General features: G+C 38.8%; 1 protein-coding gene across 2 annotated transcripts; it reads right to left on the bottom strand.

Moving 5' to 3' along the window:
- tspan17 (tetraspanin 17) lies at positions 1–24,444 on the bottom strand. Of its 2 annotated transcripts, none has more exons than XM_056262402.1 (8): positions 23,983–24,444; positions 10,070–10,124; positions 8,875–9,017; positions 7,407–7,577; positions 7,100–7,225; positions 5,533–5,580; positions 4,021–4,137; positions 1–2,281 (listed from the first exon to the last, which is right to left on the bottom strand). In XM_056262402.1, the coding sequence occupies exons 1-8, from the start codon at positions 24,067–24,069 to the stop codon at positions 2,216–2,218; spliced, it is 813 nt and encodes a 270-aa protein (XP_056118377.1). In that variant the 5' UTR covers positions 24,070–24,444; the 3' UTR covers positions 1–2,215. The 2 variants fall into 2 exon arrangements, with proteins under 2 accessions (XP_056118377.1, XP_056118376.1); XM_056262401.1 differs by having other exon boundaries at positions 8,875–9,021; positions 10,074–10,124; positions 23,983–24,443.

Genomic DNA, 24,444 nt, shown 5'->3' on the forward strand with positions numbered 1-24,444 from the left:
TTTGCCATGTTTTTCAGTTGTGTGCCTACAGTCAGACAAACATTAATTTTATTCACATATTGTGCATTGCACTTTGAAGGATAAGTTATATATAACATAACATTAGTAAAAGATGATGTTTACATTCATGATATGCAAGAGGCTCCCTCAAAAGGGAATGTTAGAGTTCTCGGTTTAGAAAAAAAAGCCAAATAATAAAAGAAAAAGACACAAAAAGGACATAATTGCATGACAAAGAAAAGGAGAGGGGGAGAGATTATTAACATATTTGTGTCAATCTCAAATAAAAACATGTCCAGGCTGCATTTCACCCAAGAATACATACATTCATGTTTTCATGACAGTTACACATTTTCCTCCTAGATTCTCATTACCACATTGCCTCTGGACTTTTTACTTTTGGATTATTTTAATCGATCGTTAAATTAGCTTCTTGTCATTTAATACATTATTAACATCAACAAAGGCAGTTCAACAAAAATGATCATTATGCATATAAATACTCCATTATTTAAATAATATACCTTTTTTTTATCATTGTGATGATATGATACAGAAATGCAACCTAGACATGTTCTTGATAGGCTTTCACGAGGGTCATCCATTTAGGTCCACAAAAAGGGGGCTAAACATCATTTAGCATATAATCTTGTCTTGTATCTGCATAAAAAAAATTGCCTCTAATATACACAGGCAGGAGTCAGCTCAGCAACCCTCTCCCAAATCTCCCAAAAAGACCACAGAAGAGAAATCTCACATTTTACTATTCGCTCTGACAACACAGGTTATATAGACCCTTGAAACACAGTAGATCTTTTTAAACAGACGATTCAGTTCAGTCTGCCGACACTGCTAAAACCATCCGAGCACGTTCTACACACACAGTACGTCATTTGTCTTACTTTGCACATTATTAGCTTTAAGGTCATGACTCAATGCAGACATCTTCTGAACACGCACTGGTATGGTAGTCATAATGGAATGGACACACATCCACACAACACGTGTGCATGCGTTTAAAGAGGTCTGCATTGCCATGCTTTTTTTTTTATAGACGATTGCATGCATGTGGCGCAAAGCAAGAGAGACTGAACAGTAAATAAAGCCATTCTAAACTGGTCCATGTGCTGCGTAACTGCCGGAGGCTTCGGCTATAGCATCTCTATAGGGCTCAATAAGGCATGTGATCATACGCAAGGCTAATTCAATCTGTCCACTTCATGTGCACACACGTCAGATTCATTTCGCAAAGCACTCTGCGTGATCTGAAGTTTCCCAGAGGAATGTATACCTCATGATTTCTATAAAAAGTTCAGTTGGTTAGTATAGCGATGAATATCTTCTTTGAGTTAAAGCAGCAGCATATTTAGAATAATACATTTTTAGTGTCACTATAGCATATCACTATCTAGCAGAGTAGCGAAAACAAAGAGATTCATAAGCAAGTCTGGGACAGCGGTCAAGTCGATTCATACTCACAGAAGACGACCAAAAAAACCAAGAGAAAATGAGAATAAAATATAACTATACAGACCATTTCTCCACCTCCCCAACAAGTGGTGGAACTATAAATGCAATGGAAAAATAAATGCATACGTGTAATTATCAAGTACGTTGTACTGAGTGGCTACCCTGTGCAACAGAGAGCCAATCAGAGGTAAGAGTCCAACTGTCCATTGGCTCGAATGACTGACAGACAGAATGTGGTGTAAAAAGCTGAATCCACACAAGTCTATAGAGAAATGCACTGCTGTAAGGCTTCGTTTAGTTCATGGCTCCTCTGTTTAAAGTCTCAGTGGTTGAATTGTGTGTTTCTCCAAAGCAAGTCATCCACAGGTTAATGAAAACACCCTCTGCTTGACATTAATTCACCAACGCGAAGGAGAGTCTGGTGAATGTTTTTAATAAGGGCAAACGGAAATAGTGTTCGATCAAGAGACAGCTGCAAGATCGCAGATAGCTTGATCTCGGTGTGACATCTCACATTAAGCTCCATCTGGATACCCTCCATAAGAGCTTGCTTTCAGATAAGGAACCACAAAAAAGAAAAAAAACATAGATGGAAAGTCCATTTTGTAAAGTCAGCCAACATACAACGTCCGTGGGGTTAAAAGGGCAAAATTTCCCAGCTCAATGGTGTGTAAACAGTGCTGATTTGCAATTAGCTCTGCCATAATCACAGAGGTCACCGTCAGCTGTCGCCCTCTGCAAAGGGTCACCAGTTAGCTTTGACTGCTCTGATGTCACTCACCAAGTTCTGAGCCAGACATATCCCAAAAATCTGAAACATATTTAAAAAGAAGACATCGTAGAGGAGAAAAGAAAATAATAGCTTAAGAAAAATTACTACACACATTCAAAGTGCTCTCGTTTTCATTTTTGACTACCAGAACAGCTGAAACATCTCGACTAATCTGCAGATGTATAACACAGAAACAGTCAAGAAATATCGGGGTCATATTTAAAATGAAAATAAAACCTATTTTGCATAAAGAAAATGAAGCAAAATGAAATGATCATTAAGATTTTTTCACGCCCTTCCTTAAAGGGTTAGTTCACCCAAAAATTGAAATTTGCTGTTAATTTTTCCCCTCAGGCCATCCAAGATGTTCAGTAGAACATTTTTAGCTGAAAACATGGTCCTTCGTGACTCATAAGATGCAAGTCAATGGTTACGGTCACTTTGAGAATAAAAAAAACATACAGGCAAAACAAAATTAATATTCGTGGCTCCTGGTGATACTTTGTGGTCTTATGAAGTGAAGCGATTAGTCTGTGCAAGAAACTGAAAATTATTTAATAATGGTCTTGAGCACGCTCACGATAGTGTGGATCACAAGTTCGATCGTTTTCGCTTCTTAAGACCTCAATGTATCATCAGGAGCAACGGGTATTAATTATGTTTTGCATGTATGTTTTTTTGACTCTCAAAGTGACGGTAGCCATTGACTTGCATTATATGAATCACAGAGGACCGCGGTTTCAGCTAAAAATCTTTTTAGTGTTCGTCTGAAGGAAAAAAGACACCTACATCTTGCCTGAGGGTGAGTATATTAACAGCAAATTTTAATTTTTGGGTGAACTTTCCCTTTAATTGCAAGCCTTTGCAATATCCTTCACTTTATGAAATAATAACATATTTTAATTTTATAGTAAATATTTTAAGTATACTGTCCACTACAGTATATACACTATAAACTGTATACTAGTTTGCTGTCAGTAAGATTAAAAAAAGAAAAATCATACTTTTATTCATCATCAAGGATGCATTAAATTGACCAGAATTGACAATAAAGACATTTTTTATGTTACAAAAGATTTATATTTCAAATAAATGCTGTTCTTTTGAACTTGCTATTCATCAAAGAATCCTGAATTTTTTAAATCATGGCTTCCACAAAATATGAAGCAGCACAGCTGTTTTCAACATTGAGAACAATAAGAAATGTTTCTTGAGCAGCAAATCAGCATATCAGAATGATTTCTGAAGGATCATGTGACACTGAAGACTGGAGTAATGATGCTGAAAATTCAGCTTTGCCATCACAGGAACAAATTACATTTTAAAATATATTTTTTTAAAAACCCTTTTTTAAAATTGTAATAATATTCCACAATATTATGTTTTTTAGTGCATTTTTGATCAAATAAATGCAGCCTTGGTGAGAAGATACTTCTTTCAAAAACATTAAAAGAAAAACGACCCCAAACTTTTAAACTGTAGTGTACATTGTAGTATCTGAAAATACCACAATGCAAAAATAACATTTTATATCTTTCTTCTGATTTGGGGGGTGAAATATGACCCAGACATTTTAAGATTCACTTTGGTATTAATTAATGTTGGACCTAGATTTAAAGCTGTATTTTAAGGTTCAACCAGAAGTTGGCAGCATTTCATTCATTCTTGTGTGACCATTTTACCACTCAGGCCCCATTCAAGCAAATCTGTTCAGTTATTACTACATCTTTAACAGATATTTGCATGCGTTGAAGCATTTCCATTATCATTGTCCTTACCTGTAATAATGCAATCCCCACAAAAATCCCAGCAACAATGATCAGATTGTCCTGCAGCCACTTTTCAAACTGTCCCACGCAGCCCTTGGTGTAAATGTACTTCTGCTGATCCAACTCCTATTAAAAAGATTATTCAAAAAAGCACATCACTTAATGGAAAATGTCAGATCCAAATAAGAAACTAAATCTTCATTTAAGTGCACGGCGTGTCATATTGGTGTTCGCTCCGAGTTGACCTTTAATCTTTACACAAGTCCAGGATAAACAATTAGGCCTTCACCTGGGCGGACCTGCGCATTAATCTATTTGAGAACAAATATCCTCTCTGGAAACCTGGAGGAACTCACTCCCACGCTAAGTAGACAAAATGTCACACAGCTCACCACATATAACCTGACACATGCAGGGAAGATCCAGTTTGTATTACACAGACATACAGGAATGTCTTAACTACTGTCTATCGGATTCTGGGAAGGAAGGGAGATGAAAAGGTGTAATTTGGGGCTGTCGGTGACATTTGAAGGTGAAGAAAGAGAAAGCCACACAATCCAGCTTTTGTGAACCATACAAACTTGTTCTCCATGGAATCTTTTGTCCCCCCAGGAAAGAAGACACAAAAGACTTTAGAAACGTAACGCCAAACCAGTAGGAAGTCAGTGGGATTCAGAAAAAGCCAATGAAAAGTGGAAAATGGTTGAACAAAGAATTTTTTTCTTTGAGCAGACATTGGTTTATTGTCTTTCTAATGCCTACAGCTCAAAATAAAAAGTCAGTAAAAAAAAACATCATTACAGCAAATAAAACTTATTAAAAGGTGGATTGTAAGAGAAAGAGTATCCATGGATACAGGAGAGACGGTGGTGAACCGTGGGTGCAGTGCCACTCCACCCATGCAGGCATAAGCCGCTGACTTCCCAATTACAGAGCTCCACAATTTCTCGTGGCTAAAACTAGAAACTAATTATCACTTTTAAAGGCTTAAACTGTTATTAAGGAGGAGAAGAAGAGGAATTCAAATGCTCTCAGAATCCCTCATGCGCTTAACCCTTCTGTACTCTTTTCAAAGGGTGGTCTGACACTACACGATTTATTACTACACGATTTAACATTACATGTTTTTTCATCATTAAATATATGGTAAACCTTTACAATAAGGTCTCATTTGTTAACATTAGTTAATATATTAACTAACATGAACTAACAGGAAGCAGTATATTTTTTTTACAACATTTCAAAATCTGCCAGTGTTAGTAAATGAAAATACAATTATTCAAGTTAGTTCATAGTGCATTTACTAATGATAACAAGTACAAGTTTTCATTTTAAAAATGTACTGTTAAATGTTGAAATTAACATTAAGACGAATACAATTATTGTTCATTGTTAGTTCATGTTAACTATTGTAGTTAACTATAATGTTAACAAATTAAATCCTTATGTAAAGTATTACAAAGAATATATTATGGATGTGCACAATTGTAACATTTCTAACTAGTAATATAACACACTCACTCCTTGATGCCGCACATCATAGCCACACTGTGTATTCAGGACATCCTTCTAGAGAGAGACCAAGAAAACTTGCTCAATTTATTTACTTTTTTTGAATCACAGACTTCACAATAGAATAAAAGTACAGAATATAATTAATTGAATACAAATAAAATATATTGTTTAGTATAACATGAAAAAAAAATGTTAGGATTGAATTAAAAAAAAACCTAAGCACCCAACCGAATAGAATGTAAGATGAGAAGGGTTTTTCACATTCAACCTTTTAAAAGCCAAACAACACTATTATCAGCTAAAGATATATAAAAAAGTAACAGCTTCATTTGTTAACATTAACTACATCAGTTAACATGGACTAACAATGAAAATACCCCTAAAGCTTTTATTAATCTTAGTTAATGTTATTTTCAACATTTACTTACACATTATTAAAATCAAAAGTTTTAATATTATTTTATATAATACCCGAGATGAACATAAACTAACAATTAAGAGCTGTATTTTTATTAAATAACGTTAACAAAGATGAATAAATACTGTAACAAATATATTGCTCATTGTTATTTAATGTTAATGCATTAACCAATGTTAACTAATAGGAACTTAGTGTAAATTGTTACAAAAAAAAAGGAAACAAAACAACTAGTTGATTTATAATCTAGCTATCCTTAGCTACACTGAAAATAAAAATAAAATGCAAAACCTCACTTGTGCTCTTCCCCTAAGCTACATCCCTTAGGACTGGTTTATACCTTGTATTAAGATGCATTTTGATGGTCACTTTCGACCACTTCCAGAGGTAGTCGAAAACGCATTAGACCGGATTGTTTTCGTATGCAGACACTCATGTGTTTGAATGTGTTCAAACAGCCACAAAAGACGATTACTCTCCGCCTACTGACTTAATGCGTAAACATTATGGGAAGCGCGCTCGCCAAACGGGATTTAAGCTTTGTCGGCTGGAGACCCAAGTTTGGTTTGAAGACAAAAAACATACCAAACACAATGTTCTCACGGCATTTCTGATTTCTAACATGCACTCACGGCGTTTGGCGTGGTCTGGCGTCTATCAGAGCAGAAACAAAAGCTGCTGCTCAGTGCTCTCCGTTGATTTTTCCGTCGTCTCCAGTCGCGTTCATATGTAAATTGCACAAGCTTATTTCGCCCATTAGATCAAAAGATCTGAAAAAGCCCATGAATTTACCATAGACCCCACCCTCGAAGAAATCAGGACAGAAGTGGTTGAATGTGGACAAAAGAGATGGATTAAAACACCAGGTGTAAACGGGTATGCGTCTCCCTTGTGATCCGATCGACCAAAACGCATCTTAATACCATGTGTAAACAGGGCCTTAGCTACATTCTGTTATCCCCATAAAACAAACCAGCACATTATAGTAACACTCCATTGTTCTATGAATGAACATATGTTAGGATGTTCAGTTCAAAGCATGCAGTACAGAAGAAAACGTTTAAGATTGTGATAACACAATTAACTTGCTGAAACAGGAGCAGGAAAGAGCAAGTGGTAAACAGATGAAATGATACAGTCGTTTCTGGCACTCACAGCAGGGTCTTTGACGCAACAGGAGAAAGGAACGCCACAGCTTTCCCGGCTGGGGTTAAAGTCAGTGCAGTTGAAATAGATGTTCAGATTCCAGTCATTCGGTCCATGAGCACCACAACACGACCACTGATTTTATACATAACATCACCATTATCATCACACAGCTGTAATTTACAGTTAAACTTTTCATATAAAAAATGCATGACGACTCAAATTTTCTAGTGCACACTTACATACCATCAGTCTCATTCAAAATATATACCACAGCACAGCAGAAAATGAGAGGGAAAGAGAAGTGCTGACTCACATATTCTTGAGCAAAGTCAATGAGGTTCTGGAGGTCAATGTCATCCCGATATGCTTTAACATTGTTGTTGATGAAGAAGTTCAGCTGGTCTTTGATCCAGTCTTTGAACACGAAGGCTAAAATGCCAGCTGTGAGCTCCAGGAAAAAGATGAGGCCCAAAAACACTGAAAACTAGACGAGAAAACACACAGATAGTGGAGTCAGAACTTCATTATCCTAAAAATCTAAGTAAATCATTTTCAAGGTAAATATTTATTTAACAAAATCATTGCCATTTAAATTTCCTCCAGGAGGCATTTCAATTACTTCTGGGTGTATTCTTGTGTTATAGCCCAGCGGTCCCCAACCTCTTTTGCGCCACGGACCGGTTTAATGTCAGACAATATTTTCACGGACCGGCCTTTAAGGTGCTCCTAAAAACGCGTAGAAAACGCTAGGCGCGAGGTTGCACTCCGGAGGCGTATATCGTTGCTAAGCAACCATCAGCTGCGCTCTCCGTTACAGCAAGGAAATTTCAGCAATAGATTTCCACCACCGAAAAACCCTTGCTGTAACTCTGTTACAAGATTTATTTACTAAGAAGAGTAAAAAAAAAACGCTGCAGTGTTTGGGTGCAAGACCGTGCAACCGATACTATGAAAATGCAAAAACCATGGGGAATTTCACCAGCTGATTCAGGAGCTCCGCCTGGACAATGGGAGGTTCAAAGCCTATTTCAGAGTGGACAAGGACCAGTTTGATTATATTTTAAGAAAAGTTGGCCCAAGCATCAGTAAACGGAGCTTCTGCCGTGAAACTAACTTATCTCTCCTGCGCAACGGCTCTGTATTTGTCTGAGGTTAGACTATAACTGAAGTGGTCATAAAACACCAGAAATAGCAAACACATACACATTTATATATAGAATATAGAACAATTCTGTATAAACAATGATGGATTTAACAAGGAATCAGTTGTGAGCATTAATATTTTTAGTAAAAATATTTTTTACTAGTAACTAGTGCAGCAGTTTACAGTGTGGAAGATGATTGGTTGGTTCTTGTCACGTGATCTACAGTGCGCTTGCGGCATTCTGAAAAGTTGAGATGTTTTTATCTCGATGCGGCGCGGACGCGCTTGGAAAAAACGGGCGCGTCGCTTCCATTATGAGCGCGCATACCGCGCGCCTACATTTCAAATAACAAACTTGAGCACGCAAAAGACACGATATGTGAACAGGTAAATGTGTGAATAAATAAAACGGAAATAATGTAAGGTATTTATTCTTTCTGTGCGGCCCGGTACCAAATGACCCACGGACCGGCACCGGTCCGCGGCCCGGGGGTTGGGGACCCCTAGTTATAGCCAATTCATTTCATTTAAACGTCCATATCTGGAAACAAATAAGCCTTGAAATCAGAGACCGGGAAACAGATTGCAGAAAAATGGGAGGCAGGGCTCGCAGGCCGGATATAAGGGTGGAACTCACAAATTTGAGCAGAAACGTGTTTTCCCGGAGCGCACCGATGCATCCGGCAAATCCGAGGATGAACATCACCCCTCCTACTACGATAAACAGCCAAACAGGGTCGAAGCCGCCCAGATCTGTGATGGAGGAAATGTTTGACAGCACTCCCTGTGGGACAGACACATCAGACAGTTGTTGTAAGTTCACATCCTGACCTTAAAATCCTTCACCACCCGCAACTCTCCACGGTGATTCATGCCTTACACGTTTGGATTTCCACATCAGGGTGGAATTTCAGTTCAATCCCAGAACCAACAGCAGGTTTTAGACCATGCTTGCTGACAGTGACTATAAACAAGGTTCCTTTTTTGTGTGTTCTTGCTTTGTTTGTCATGATGGCGGAAGAATAGGCGGCTCTGAAATTCACTTAAACACTTATTTAAAATCACAATTTTAAATTCACCACCCTGAGTCCGATTCTTAATGCTTTGTTTCTGTAATTAACATTTAGCAAATGTAAAAATTAACCCTTTATTAATTATTTACATGGTGTTACCAAGATGTTCCATAATTGCCTGACATTAATACAAAGTGCCATATGGCCTACACGTGTCTTTTAGCAGAACAATCAACGACTGAAATGGAGCAATTTCCAGGTTATTAATCAGCCAATTGACTTCTAGATTCATTAAGTCGCCTCAAATTAGTGTGAAGAAATTACATTCACCTTTCATGCATGAATACATAACAGTGAGGGTGACCTTTTCTGAGAGGGACGACAAATCGGAGAGAGAATAGTCACAATAAATACAAAGCCTTATTGAGCTATGCGGCATGGTTAAAGGCCTACAACAAAAATATAACAAAGTCATTAAACTGTCATGGAAATAAATAAAAGATGCCACCCATATGCTCTCAAATGTCATGGTTTAATGGAGGTTTCAGACATCAAAAGGAGGAAAAAGCAACATGGGGGATTCACAGAACGTCTTTACATTTGGCAAAAAGAACCTTTCATAAAATAAAGCATGAAGTCCAAGAGGAAAAGATGTTAAACATTAATGCTGATGCTTTAACAGTTTGTACTTTTAAAGTGTGCTGTCTTCTTCTGTTTAATGTCTATGATTATGTTGCTCTGGCAACCACATGGATAATAATATTAGGAATTTGAGGCATGTCACCGATCGTTGTGTTACTCTGTATTTGTGTTTCCAACTTGCCTTTTCTGCCCAAGCCCAAAGTGCAATACCCAGGAATGCAGCTCCCAGCAACTGCAAAACACAACAGAATTGATCACATTTACACCACTTAAACAATTCATTCTCACTCCATAATGGCATGAGGTTACTGCTATGTGCAGACAGCACTGTGCTCTCTTTATCTGAGGGCAAAAAGAAAAACTTGGCCAAGTTTCTATCAAAGATCCGGAAAGTAGCGATTTCCCTGCACGCACTGCCATCTTTGGCATTATTTTCCTTGAGAAGGAGCCAAGACTTGTTTTTACCTGAATGAGAAAAATCACTTGGATGACACTGCTTACAGGAACCTGTTTTATTACACTGAACAAAATTATAAAACGCAACACTTTTGTTTTTGCCCCCATTTTTCATGACTTTTTCTATGTACACACAAAAGGCCTATTTCTCTCAAATATTGTTCACAAATCTGTCTAAATCTGTGTTAGTGAGAACTTCTCCTTTGCCGAGATAATCCATCCATCTTCTTCTTCTTTTAGAGTTTAACTGGCGGTTGGCAACCCAACTTAAGGTGCATGATAATCCATCCACCTCACAGGTGTGGCATATCAAGATGCTGATTAGACAGCATGATTATTGCACAGGTGTGCCTTAGGCTGGCCACAATAAAAGGCCACTCTAAAATGTGCAACTCTATGCGAAGGAGATGTGTTGCACTGCGTGAGGCAAATGGTGGTCACACCAGATACTGACTGGATTTCGGCATTCTGGCATGTCTACCCAACAAGATCCGAGGAAAATCAGATTCTAAATTGACTATCACACTTTAAAGGTATAGTTCACCAAAAAAGTCTTTCATTAATTTCTTACCCAGATTCTTCAGGAAAAGATATGTTATTGATATTCTCAGTGGATAACCACGGAGGTTTCACAAAGCAATCGGTTTAGTGGTCAACCGATATTGATTTTCTTTTTATGGCCGATGTGGAAATCTTAGGGAGCAGGATGGTTGATATATCTGATATCATATTTAATTTAAAGATAGTAAAAACACATGCTTGACAATTGCTGAAATTAAATGTATATATATCATTATTTTCATAATATTTACATTATTTGAAAATTAATATAAAAAAAGAATCAAAATAAGAGTCCTGCACGATCAAAATAAGAGTCATACTTCTGACACATCTGCTAAATATAAAAATTTATCAACCAATGCCAATAATAAAAAATCCTAAATATCGGCCAACATATCAGCCTTGCCAATGTATCGGTTGACCACTATCGTATAGACCAGTCGTTCTCAAACCTGTCCTAGGGACCCCTCACCAGGATTGTACTGTTGTTGAACAACATACCGATTGTTCAGCTGATGAAATGTCTTTCCAAAAAAAACTTTTAGTAGACAAAAACTAAGGACGTGTCCACACTTGTAGTTTGGTTCTCTTGGTCTGGACCAAAAAAGAAAATTATACATTTAGTCCTGGTTCACACTGTCATTCTTAACACCGAACCTAAAGATACTGCTTTTATGATGTAAATTTTGCAAATGTGACGGAAAATCCAAAACAATGCTGTGTGCTGGGCTAAATGCGCTCGCTGTATGCGAGTATGATGGCATATGATGGAGCTGATAACTCTTGAAGAGCTTATAAAATGTGTAAAAGAGTCAAAACAGCGGCGAGAATCCCTCACACACAAACGAAGATCTGCTGCAACGAGATGTGGTTCTGATGTGATGGGCAACATCTACCCCTTTTCCACCAACGCATTTTGAGAGCCGGTTCGGAGCCGGTGCCTGCGCGCGAACCAGTTCTTTGTGTTTCGACAGGCAAAGAACCGGTTCTCGGCCAGGAAAACTGGTTCCAAAGCGGCACCAACTCTTTGCTGGACTAGAACCGTTCTTTTACCACGTCATGCTTACGTCGGGGGCTGGGGGCGGGTTTAGATAACATATTTTCTGACATAATATAGAATCGCAAAGCCAGGAAAAACATTTGCAGAAACACGATGTAGTCCGCCATTGTAATTGTTATGCTTGAAGTTGGCGCAAGCGTTTCTAGTTTATTTTTTTTATTGAACACGTTATGTAAGCAAAGGAGAAAACAGTCACAATATAGAACAAATAAATGGAAAGAAAAAAAGACACAAGACAGGAGTACATAACTAATCAGAAAAGATTACATATCAAAGGAAAAGATTAAAAGACTTACATATTTCAATTGTTTTTAAAGCCTTCTTGGTTCACGAGTTAGAGATAATCCCAAAGTAATGTTGTACTTGCAAGCGTTTCTAGCTAAGATGTATGGCGACGTACACAGTGACGTAACGACGTCGTTCGCTGGGCGCTCTAGTCAGTGGAAAAACAAACAGGTTCTGAGAAGGTTCGCAAGTTGAACCAACTCCGAACCAACTTTGAACCAGCACCAGTTCCGAACCAGTTCATTTTTGGTGGAAAAGGGGTAATCGTGACTATGACGAGAAAAAACAGGTATGCTTGAGAATTCTGTCAATTTGTGGGTCGTATCAAGTTGTGACACCATGTCCTGTTTCTGGTTTGTTTAGATATCTTTGGTCCATGTTGCGTTCATATTTCATTTGAACCACACCAGAGTTCGTTTGGAAACAGACCGAGACCCATCTTTTCCGCAGTCTCAGTCTACTTGTTTGGTGTGCACCAGGGTTCAGATGGCAGCGTTCACACTAATTCAAATGAACTGCACTAACAGAGCAATCGCACCAGAGTTCGTTTTAATCTAACCAAACCTGCCAAATGTGAACACAGCCTAAAACACTTTTAAAAGTGGTGAAAATAATATGATACAGAACGTTTTTTACAATGCATGCCATTGTACAGACTCCTTCACAGCCTTGTTTTTATCTGCTTTAAATTCAATATTGCATCTGTGATGGATGTTTTTATTTTTTATTAATCATTACTAACATTTCTTTTTCTTGCAGGATTAATTTTTAGCTTTTGAAAATGAAATGCCCCCAACACTTTGGCCAAAAAGTCAGTGTGTGTCTGAATCAAGTCTGAATATAACAAAAGGAGAAATGAAACTAGACAGTTGTCTAAATAAATAAACTCATTGACTTTGAGTAACAAAGAGTAACCATCTTGCATAATAAAGAAAACAGGATTTGCTTTTCCCTTCTAACAGAGGGTTTGCTGAATTATACATATGAAGAACCATATTGTAAAAAAAATGATATGAAGAATCATGTCACCTTTGCCATGCTCCTATTCTATAAAAACTCTTGTACTCGTTTTTGCTGGTGGGATTCTTTGTAAAATTGGTCTGAGGTCCTCCGGCTGCGATTAAAGTATATTCCAAGGCATTGTCTGGAGTCTGTCTGATTATTGCTGTGTAGCATGCTAGACACTAGAGATCTTACTTCTATTCCCAAGTGATCGTGTTCAAAAAGGTTGAGACGTCGACAGACTCAAAGCCAGTTGTCGACTGTAGACACAGTCCTAGAGTATAAATTAGGGTTAAGTGTCGACTAGACACCCAGGTAAATGTAAGTCAGGTGCGTAGGGGAAAATCTACCACAGGTCTAACCTGACTAAGGCGAAGGTCTCAGAAAACTTCTGTGAGTCACAAATGTCATTAGGTTTTTTATAAAATAAAAGTCATACACCACTTTTATTACACAGAGATGGTACAGGAAATTAATTACCAGAAAGAGAAGAGAATGGGATGAGAATTTGAACGCGAGCACCACAGCTCAACATGTCTTAAAGGGGTCATATAATGGTACATGCACTTTTACAAGTTGATTGTACTGAAATGTGTGTTGGCAGTGCCTGTACACAACCATCATAAAATGATAAAAATCCATCCAGTGTTTTTTTTGTTTTAATCTCCTTATATGTTTTCCCCTGCCTCAAATCGAGCCGTTCGACCGTGTGACGTCACAAGGTCGAACGCCCCTCCCACGATTGTTGATTGACAGCAGCGTTTCAACACAGACCCGCCCTCGCTCGTGAGCCAGCTGTCAATCATAGTCTGCGCGGACCGGCGCGGTCATTGTTGATATGCTGGAGCACTGTCTATGAGCAGAATGGCGTCTAAGCGATTGTGGTGTTCTGTTCTTGGGTGTAATAACAAACACAGCAGTCATTTTGATGTTCCTAAATCCGAACCGCTGAAGACGCAGTGGCTGAGTTTGTTTTCGAAGGGAATATTCCCCACGAGCAACGTCAATGCTTTCATGTTTGCGCGAATCATTTCACACACCAGACTGCTTTATAAACGAGGATCAGTATAAAGCTGGTTTTGCTAAGAAGCTGCTCCTGAAGAAAGGAAGAAGCTGCCATGAATAAAGGATCGGTACCAGCTATTCGTGTTCCTGCTGAACCTCCAGAAGAACTGAAGTGAGTGTAACGTTTTATTAACCTTTATCTTAATATTTATATTAAAGGGGGGGGGGGGGGGGGGGGGGGGGTCCACATTGTAATTTTTTTTACAATGTTAAAGAGTTGGATTTTTGAATTTTTGGACAAAGTTTCAAAAATTAAGTTGTACGTTTGATTGAGTATTTCTGTTCTCAAAATACTCCTTCCTGGTTGTCACAAGTTTCGGAAAGTTTTTTTCGAGTATGGGCGCGTATGACGTCAGATGAGCCGGAAATTCCTTATACGGTCCTAAGGGCACTTCTCTTGGAAGGGCGCGCGCGCAGTTGTAGATCGATAGCCGTAACCTATGCCCATCAAAGCACTGTGCATCGGCTGCGCTGCAATATGTCACCAAAGAAGTGTGTTTTCGGTTGCCAAGGCAAGACAACACTGCACAGATTCCCAAAGAATCAAGCGTTAAGGGACCAGTGGATGGAGTTTGTTTTTCCAGAACATCAACACAGTTGTGCAAGTGTTCTTGTTTGTTCCATGCATTTCGAGGATGATTTTTTTATAAACAAGGCCCAGTTCGAAGCTGGATTTGCTAATCGTTTAGTTCTCAAGGATGGAGCAGTCCCAACAGTAAAGGTTAACGGTCTTGCGTTGGAACCGCAGGCGGTGAGTAGAACTGCTTCAAATATCTGTGTGTGTCTATCGGCGTGTAACTTAAGCACAGCAAGTAGGCTAAACAACAACATGATAACGTATAGTTAATGTATCTATGGAGCATGCGATGTATGGTGTGTGTTTGTTTAAATACATTTTGTTTAGGTGGCTAGTCTGTTTGTTTATTGTAAAACCAAATCATGTCTTCATAAACCACGAGTAGACACACACAAATGTTCTAAAACTCGCGCATGACATGGTGTTCTAAAAACACAGCGCTCAAGTTCAAATCATTTATAATTTTTAAAAACACTCGATTGATTCTGGATCAAAAATGTATGGCTGAATCTGATTGTTAGCCATTGTTTGTTTTAGGATGTCACAGCCATAGATATCATAGAGACTATATGATGTCTATGGTCACAGCTTCCAGACGCTCTCAACGTAAAAGCTTTGCGCGCTCGTGATTATTTAGCTCCGCCCACACGGCACGCCTCCACCCGCTCGGCTTTTTCCGGAAAGACTCGGTACAGCCTATCTTTCTTTTATAAATATAATAAAACTAAAGACTTTTTGGAGATATGATGGATGCAATATTACTCTATAGGTACTCAAGATTAACATGAGATTGACTGAAACTGAGCGTTTCACCCCCCTTTAATCTTTGCAAATCGCTAGCTGTACGCTTCACAATGAATGCGTCTAAGGTTTACACTCAGGGTACATTACGGCATGTTTTCTATGTACGACGTTCTCCATATAATTCATAATCCCACGTCTATAATGAACAACGCGTTATGGTTATTGTGTTACAAACGGTGTACGCACAGAACAGAGAGGCGGGGTGAGCAAAGCTCATTATCATTTAAAGTCATATGCACTGAAACGGCGTGCTGAAAACAGAGCTGTTTTTGACCAGGTAAAATAAGTGTTTTCTTACAATACTAATGAGAATTTTTAATTAAAGTATATTACAAACTTTTATTTTAGACCCTAAAGAATCATATTAGCTTGTACAAAAATGGCATTATATGACCCCTTTAAGCACATGCACCAACTACTATGTCATGACACCAACTATAGTACAATTTTACTTGGGCTAAACAATGCATTGAAAAATGTTTTTTCTGCAAGTTTGATTTAATGACTGACCTTGGTCTAATGTGTTATCAAAAAACAGATTCCCTGTCAAACTCCCACTGGGCTCTCTCAGCTGTGTGTTTGACTGCAGGTTTGAGCAATCCCAGCGTGAGGGGAAACGTGAGAGCGGGAAGGTGAGAGTAAGAGGTCGGGTATCAGCAGCCGCAAATCCCATAATCCCATTTCCCTGTGGTCTCGGCTAATCCAATGGATGGATGGGACAGAGCTAAGGGCCAGTCATCCACTGCACACACTTTCTCTGTCAATCCATACCACTGATTCCCACTCATCGCTATCATGAAGACATCAGTCTATCTCCCCCAGTCCTGACGGTCTTGATCCAGGGAAGGCCAGTGTTGCGTCACACCCACGTGGATATCGGGATTAAGACACAATCAAACATTGTAGAGCACTTAAACAGCTTATTTAGTAATTCTGGACAACCAGTGGAGAGCTGCTATCTCACACAGTAGGATGATTAGACATACAGTATCTCTGTATTATCACAAACGGCAGGGAAATAAACTCTTGGCTTAAACTCTCAGCTGTGACAGGGAGCAGAACCACTTTTTCCACCAGCTGTTACAGCCATAAGAACAGCTTTTGCTTTCCTTCTCCACCTTCTGACATCTTTATCTTTATTTGATCAAAGAACTGCTGCATCACCATGGAAACTTATGCTTATGGAAAGTCTGACTCAGTACATAGTAGTTTTTCTGGCTTTATTAGTACTGCTTGCTAAGGCAAGCATCGATATTAACTTTGCTCACAGTACTCAGGGTTAGAGATTTGAACAAACAGCTAACTTTCTCATAAATAGTTATTTTTGCTGCCAAGTGTGAACACATTTAAAGTGTACAATAACCTTTCTAAACTATCTGACTTGTAATTTTCACCTGGAGGGTGATAAAACTGACCCTCATGTCGTCCAAAACCTGTATGACTTTCTTGCTTCTGGGGAACACAAAAGAAGATATTTTGAAGAATGTTGCAACTGTTTTTGTCCATACAATGAAAGTCAATGGGGTCCAAAACAAATTCATTGTATGGCCAAAGAACACAGTCATACAGGTTTGGAACAAGGAACTGACTGCAGAATTTTCATTTTTAGTTCATTATCCCTTTAAGCAACCACATAGCAGCACATTAAAATTACTCAGAAAACCTTAGCAACTGCATTGCAACACCCTGGCACAAGAACAAACACCACCATTTTCTTCAGAATACATAAAAGTCTAGTGTTGTCCTCATAACGTTTATATTAGGTTTACGGGAGCCTGTTTATGGTTCTAACTGGTTAGAAAATATCTTTCTCTGGCCAGTAAAATGGAAATATTGACAAGATCATCATTTCCAACAGGACGCCGGAGATGTGTTACGAGTGGACTTCTAGGCCTTATCAAGGGGGCGAATCTCACCCGTATACTTTAGTCTATTTCAAAACAACAAAAACTAAAACAATGAACAATAGCAGTTTCTTATTATCAAATAATTGCTATATGGCCTCAAAATCAGCATGTTTGAGAAATGTATTATATTTGATGGAACAGAATGACTCTGGCTTGATTCATTTGTGTTTTAGTGAGAATGAGTCAATGTGTGCGAGTGAGAGTGGGGCCTGCTGGGAAATGGCATGGAAATAAACTCCCTCGCAGAGCAACAGAGGAAGAGGGGAAACAGACATGTGGTTCCCATCTGCCATATGAACCTGGAGGATATGAAAAGGAAAAACATACAAAAACACGGGGCTACACATGATCTCAGCACGAGCTCAAGCAAAGACACAAACACACGCAATAAACAGGTTTCTCTCAGAAATCAGAAACGTGGGTTGCTTTGTTTGCACACAATATACGAGCCAGACACATTAAGCGTGCAAACAAATGCATCAGTCAAATGTTTTTGTCGCATCAGGGGCGGTGTGTGTGACAATAGTCGCACGGCCCCTGTCAGCTCCATAGCGTGAGGATGAATGGGGTTCACTGAGACACACAGTGCCGCAGCTCACACTCGGGCCCCTCAGATGCTGTAGGAACAGCACGTCCTTTCTCACACACACCATTCACTCACCCCCAGACATCTTCATTTGAATACAAGACAAGGGGGCTGCGAGGCTCCCAAATGGAAAGGAGGAGGAAAAGTTGGAGAGGAGGAATCAAAGACTGCTGGGGTGGGGGGTGATGTTGGGAATGTTAAGATGTCCCTGCAAAGCCTCCCGGGTAGATATCAGACTGCGATTACAGAGCGAGGCGTCTGTAATTACAGGCCATCAACTCGGTCCAGTCTGAGGCAGGCGAAGTGAGTGCTCTGTTGGGATCAGGTAGGTTTCTGACTGTCTCCACTTTAAACCAATCAGACAGGCATTAGACGGTACGGGTGCACAGGGGTCAAACAGTCTGCAAAGACAAAAGGAGTCGAGAGACAATGGAAGGCTTTCAGACATGACGAGGGGACAATAAATGCAAGGAAGTATAAAAATCAGACTTAATTATTGATGCTTTTGCTCATAATTAGAGTTAGGGATTTGAATAACACTAGCACTCATCCTGCACGGTTCAAGCTACAGACGTGAATGATATCTCCAATTATGAGAATTGTTGAAAAGAGGATTTCTATTACTTTTCTAAGTGGTAAGATGTACAATTTTCTCCTTAAGCATTTTTAACTGATCATTACCTTTACGTCAGCTGTCACGCAGGAGTCGCACAGTGTGCACGGTGTGCACCTTCAAGTGGGTTTGTCAACCACCATTAAAAGGAAAAGAAGAAGCTCAAATGTGTGCGAGTGATGCGTGATAACCAATTGCTGAGTCACAATTCGCACACTATCTGTCCTAAATAGTATTCGAAATTAGACTTAGTGTGTCCCAAATTGTAGTATGTTGAAATGAGTATTCCAAAGATACCCGGATCATCGACCTTTTCCGGTTAGAATCCGAAGTGCAGATCCATGCACACGTTAACGACTAAAATTGCCCACAACCCACTGCGCATTAGTCGAGGATTCGATTAGAATTACAAACACGCATTGTTACGTTCCACGTGGGGGTTTGTTTTGTTTTCACTAGTCTGTGCACGCTGGTATACTTCGCACGTGTTGATAGTATATGCTCATTATCTGTTTCTGTTTCTAGCTCACTCTTGGCTGGCAGGCTGCTGTGATTGGCCTAGCGAGACGTCACTCATCGTTGGGGCGGCGCCCGGGAGCCAATCAGAGTTGACCAGCTGGGTTCAAAAGGATGGCGTTTTCATTCATTCGATCTCTTGGAAGCGGCCATGAGCTCGTGTAGCGTTGTGAGGTTACTAAACCCGTGACTGGAGATTCATATAGTGATGACTGGCTCTTTGTAGTGGAATGAGTTGGGTGCTGTATGCTTTGTTTATATGTACCTTGATATTCAGTATGTTTTAGTTGTAGAGATCATAGTTTCAATGTGTATCCCAGTGTGACGCTGTGGGGTCCTGTAATTCGACTCTCTCTCTGGGAAAGAGAACGACAGGTCAGTATGCCGCGGTATACATAATGCCCGTAGTGTTTATGTGTTAGATACACTAGGTTAGGAGTGAGCGCCACTCTGTGTATGTTTTTGTTAATAGTTAGCTTATTTAGGTGCCGAATGCACTGAAGATTTCGGTTTTCTTTTCACCTTTTTCTTTGGTTAGGTTTAGGTTTAGTATAAGGCTTGTTTTGTTATATTCTGTTCTTTTCTTTGGCGCCACTTTTTGGTTCTCTTTTCTATTATTTGATTATTATAATATTTGTAAACATTGTAAATAGCACACTCATTTTTCATCCAAACTGGAACTAGTGGCTTCGGCTTTGTGACAATAAAATCCAGTTTGTTTCTCTTCAAGTTGAGTCTGTCATGGTTTTCTCTCCACCGTATTCCTCCATCAGCAGTACTAATAAAACAAAACATCTCCTAGACTTTAAAAGATCGTAACACGCATAAAGTGGTAAAAAAAAGCTTCAAACATGGTAGGGGTGACCCCGAATAGTCGGAAGATTCGATGCTTCGATAGGAGGAGCCTGATTCGACTACCAATCTCACGGTCGAATCTTCGCAGATGTGTTATTAAACGAGGATTATGTCATTTTGGCTATATGAGTGTGCTCAATGTCTGATTTCACAGAGAGCTACTGGTTTTCTGTCAATACGTTAATATACAGCCTATTATGATAATGCTGTCAATAAAAATGTGCAAAGAAAGAAGCTTTTAATAAATATTTTTTAACGTGCGTGCAGCGTGAATAAATCCAAACACCCCGTGACAGATTTAAGTTTCACTTTCGATCCGTGACCGACAGAGGAGCGTCTTGTCGGCAGGGATTTAAATCTTTAAAAATGTCTGGGATAAGAAAATCTAAAGATGCACACTGTCAGAAAGGATATTCTCCAAGGCTGGATTTAGCATCAGGAAAACCATGATCGCACTTCTGCCGGCCAACGTTAACAGGTTGGTTTTCCTCGGGACGTTCTAAAACGCTTAACGTGAAAAAAGCTTTTAAAACGCTTAAATGGCACTTTTACGTGCTTAATGTGCTTTACGTGCTTAGGCTACACACCTTAAGAAACCATTCTATGTGCAGATAAGCAGATGAACCCAGAATATGAACGCAACGCGTTTCTCCTATAAAGTCACGTAAAGGTTTTCTATGGGAGGAAAATGCTTAACGTAGCCTATAATAAAACGCGTTGGGTTCATATTCTGGGCTCATCTGCTTTTCTGTAGGCTATATAGTAGGCGCTTTATTAATAAGGTGTGTACAGAATTTGATCTTTTAATATAGGCTAACAGTTTTAGGACAAAGCCGTAAGCATTTTTCACGTTTAGCGTTTTAGAATGTATTTTATCCGCGCACACAATTTGAAAAGACTCAAACGGACACAGGCCGAGTGAAAGACTGGATTTTGTTTTCTCGATCGATCAGGTATGGGTACAAGTGATTTCAAAACATTTCAGCCGGTTCTAATTTGATTTTTGGATGTGAACACGTTTAGCTAAAAAGACTGCCGCTCCAGTTTAGCGTTTATTGTTGTTTCTGCAGTTAAAAAGACAAAGTTGACAATCCTGGCCATACTTTCGTTATTTTAATAATTTCTTTATTTTTATTTTATTAATTGATCACTCAGGGTGATCTAACTTGTGACTTGTGTTTTGAATATTTGTTCCCCTGCACTTTAGGCATTTTGCACACATTTGTTCTGCTTCTTGTGACTTGATTCTGACATATTTCGTTTTGTATTTTTATTTATTATAAATTTAGGCCTATATTGTGTTCTTAATTGTTGATTATTTTTCAGTGCATCGATGTTGCGCTGTAGGCCTGAGCATGCTCGTACAGGCAATTCAGCCGATTTAATTTGATTTGCATGTGAAATGCAAATCCTATCTGCAGTGTGGCCTTTCTGCAGTTATTTATGTTATTTCTTAGTTTTATTGATCCAAAATGTTTTTATACATTTTCTTCTATATCTTTGTGTGATGTTCTGTACATCGCGGCTTTAAAATGTTAAAGCCCCGCCCCCTCCCCAACACCACACACATGATTCGACTATTAGTCGACTATAGGCAGGACTTGACGAATCTGATTCGACTATGAAAATCCTTAGTCGAGGACACCCCTAAAACATGGTGGATGTGTGAGTCCGACGGTTTTTATATATGAAGAAATGAAACCTCAAACCTGCAGTGTTATTTTAGTATTCTACTATAGTATTTATTAATATTCTGAATTGGCTTTTATTTTCTATGCTTTCAGTTTTCATTTTACTTTTTAAGTTGTAGTAATTTAGCTTTCATTTATTTTTATTTCGGTTCCAGTTTTGGTCATTTTAATACTTCATCTTATTTTATTATTTTATTTCACAAGTTTAGCCTCAAAAAATAAGTGTTCCAAGGTGGGCTATATTTTTTTATTCCAGCTTTATTTCAACTAATGAATATTGAATATATTTTTTAATAGGTTTAGTTTGACAAAAACACTGCAAACCTGAAAAGAAAGTTTCAAGTGTTTTCGTCCATAGAATTAAAGTCAAAACAACACCGGACCCCATTGATGCTTGCTCACTGCATGGACAAAAAAAAAAACCCTTCTCAAAATATCTATTCTAAAAATACCTTCTTTGTGCCCCACAGAAGAAAAAGAGTCATGATGAGGGTAAGTAAATAATGACAGAAATTTCATTTTTAGAATCAGATTTGACTTAAAGTGACCTGGACCTGGTTTAATTTACCTACAGTGTTTAAGAGAGGGTTGATTTCAGCTTCCAGGAGTATAGACTGACATTCTGGACACAATTTGGTGAAAACACTGGCGTCTAAGTTTCAGCAAAACACAACAGGCTCTCTATAACGTGGGAACAATGGCAGTAGGAGGGCTAGCTGTTACAGAGGGCAGCGGAACATTATGCAAGGTTAACATTTCAGACGGGACAGCATTAAAGCATGAAGGGGGCACCAACTACCATCACGTCCTCCAGAGGGGCCTTCACTGCCCCATTCAATACTAACCAATGAAGAGAAACCAAGCTGGAATTTATGACATCAAGAAGCTTAACAGAATCATGCTCCAGGCGATGTGTTCACCCCAGAAGTGACTCATGGAAGCTTCCCGCTCTAAGTGATTCCTTTTATCTCACAATTTATCACTCTCTTACATGAAAACCATAGTGGAGTGATTGGTCCTCAATGATGAGGTAATGGAGAAATGTCCATATTTAAGAATTAAGAGTCACTTGAGAGAGAGAGATTTTACCCCCCCCCCCAAAATAAAATTGAGTCATAATTTGCTCACTCTCAAGTTTTTCCAATCCAAACCCAACTGGATATTTTCCATACCATTAGTGAACATGGCTGTCAGGCGTCAAGGAGGATCAACAATAGCACAATTACAGTCATCCATACAGCTCATTTCCTATATTTCAAGTTTTAGGTGAGTTATTAAACACTAGAACAAAAGAATAAAAAATATTCTTAACACTTGGATCAATTTCAATGAAATACGTTTTGCTGAAACATGTAAACCACATAAAATAAAACCATACACCTAAAAGATATGCTTTTTCTGATAAGCTCCAGCCATTCTGATCAGATAAAGAATAAGAACAGAGAGCAGATGCAAGCAGAAAAACTGACATTTTGTGATTTAGCATTACAATCAATAACACCATAACCGAATTGATCTAGAACTGATAATATCACTTTTTCTCTAAATCACTACAAAAACATGGAAAATCCATTCGTGGAAAAGAGAAAGACTGAAAAGGCCAAAAAAAAAAAAGTATCATTTCCTACATGGACATGGAAACTGAATGGTGTGTGAGGTAACGTTAATCTCTGTTAAACCTGTGAATTGACCCAAGCTCGCCCCACTAATGAGACCTGGATAATCCTATTTATCCTCCACTCCCCCCACTTCTCAATGGGATGTATTCTCCAGACCAGGAAAGGTACTGAAAAAGCGAGATCCAACAAAACCAGCCTAATCCATTCCCATGGGAAACAGGTGATTTGTCTAACGTTACCTGGATGGGAATTTGAGAATCTATCCAACATTATACGTGTAACTATACCTCAGAAAGATAATTTTATAAATAAAAATGAACACTGGTACGTAATATTTCATACAAACTCGTACGTTCATGTTACATGTTGTGAAATGAATAAGGTAAGTTAACGTCAAGATGTTGGAGAAACGCAGTGAGAAGACAATGGAGGCAATTAAGGATTTTGAGAGACACAATAATAAGCAAATGAACTGCAGATCCACAAAACTTACCCAAAATATGATGTTGAATCCGAATAAGAAGTATTTAACACAGCAGCTGACCTCTGCTCCTTTAAAATGATGATGGTTTCTGCTCATTTTGTCCAGGGCAGCTAACGCTGTTGTGTTGATTCAAATATCAACTAAATACAAACGCAACGGCACAAATTCGATTCGATAACTATTCATGCATCTACATTTCCGCCGAAGCTGGGAACCAGCAATCGCAAACCACAACACTGCACCATCACCAGACGCTTTTTTCCACAGAGCTGAATTCCTCAGGTTTTAACATATAAACAAGGGGTGAAGGGGTAAATGGGTGGGGAAATGAATGCTCCAGGTCCCCCCTGATAAACCCCACTCGCTTTGGATTGCTGTCATGAGATGTGTTTGATATTTTAACCTTGTTGTGAACGTCCCGAGGAAACAATCCAAAGCAATCTAACAATCCAGTAAGAATAGAGAAGCGTG

This window comes from Rhinichthys klamathensis, unplaced genomic scaffold (assembly GCF_029890125.1).
Source record: "Rhinichthys klamathensis goyatoka isolate OS25496 unplaced genomic scaffold, OSU_Roscu_1.1 h1tg000192l_1, whole genome shotgun sequence".
Taxonomy (NCBI): Eukaryota; Metazoa; Chordata; class Actinopteri; order Cypriniformes; family Leuciscidae; genus Rhinichthys; species Rhinichthys klamathensis.

Excerpts from the sequence above, each read along its gene's own strand:
- tspan17 (XM_056262402.1), bottom strand. The coding sequence starts at position 24,069 with ATGAGCAGAAACCATCATCATTTTAAAGGAGCAGAGGTCAGCTGCTGT. Across the intron at positions 10,125-23,982 it reads GATTCAACATCATATTTTGG|TTGCTGGGAGCTGCATTCCT; the intron begins GTAAGTTTTGTG and ends TGTGTTTTGCAG. Across the intron at positions 9,018-10,069 it reads GGCTTGGGCAGAAAAGGCAA|TGCTGTCAAACATTTCCTCC; the intron begins GTTGGAAACACA and ends TCCCACAGGGAG.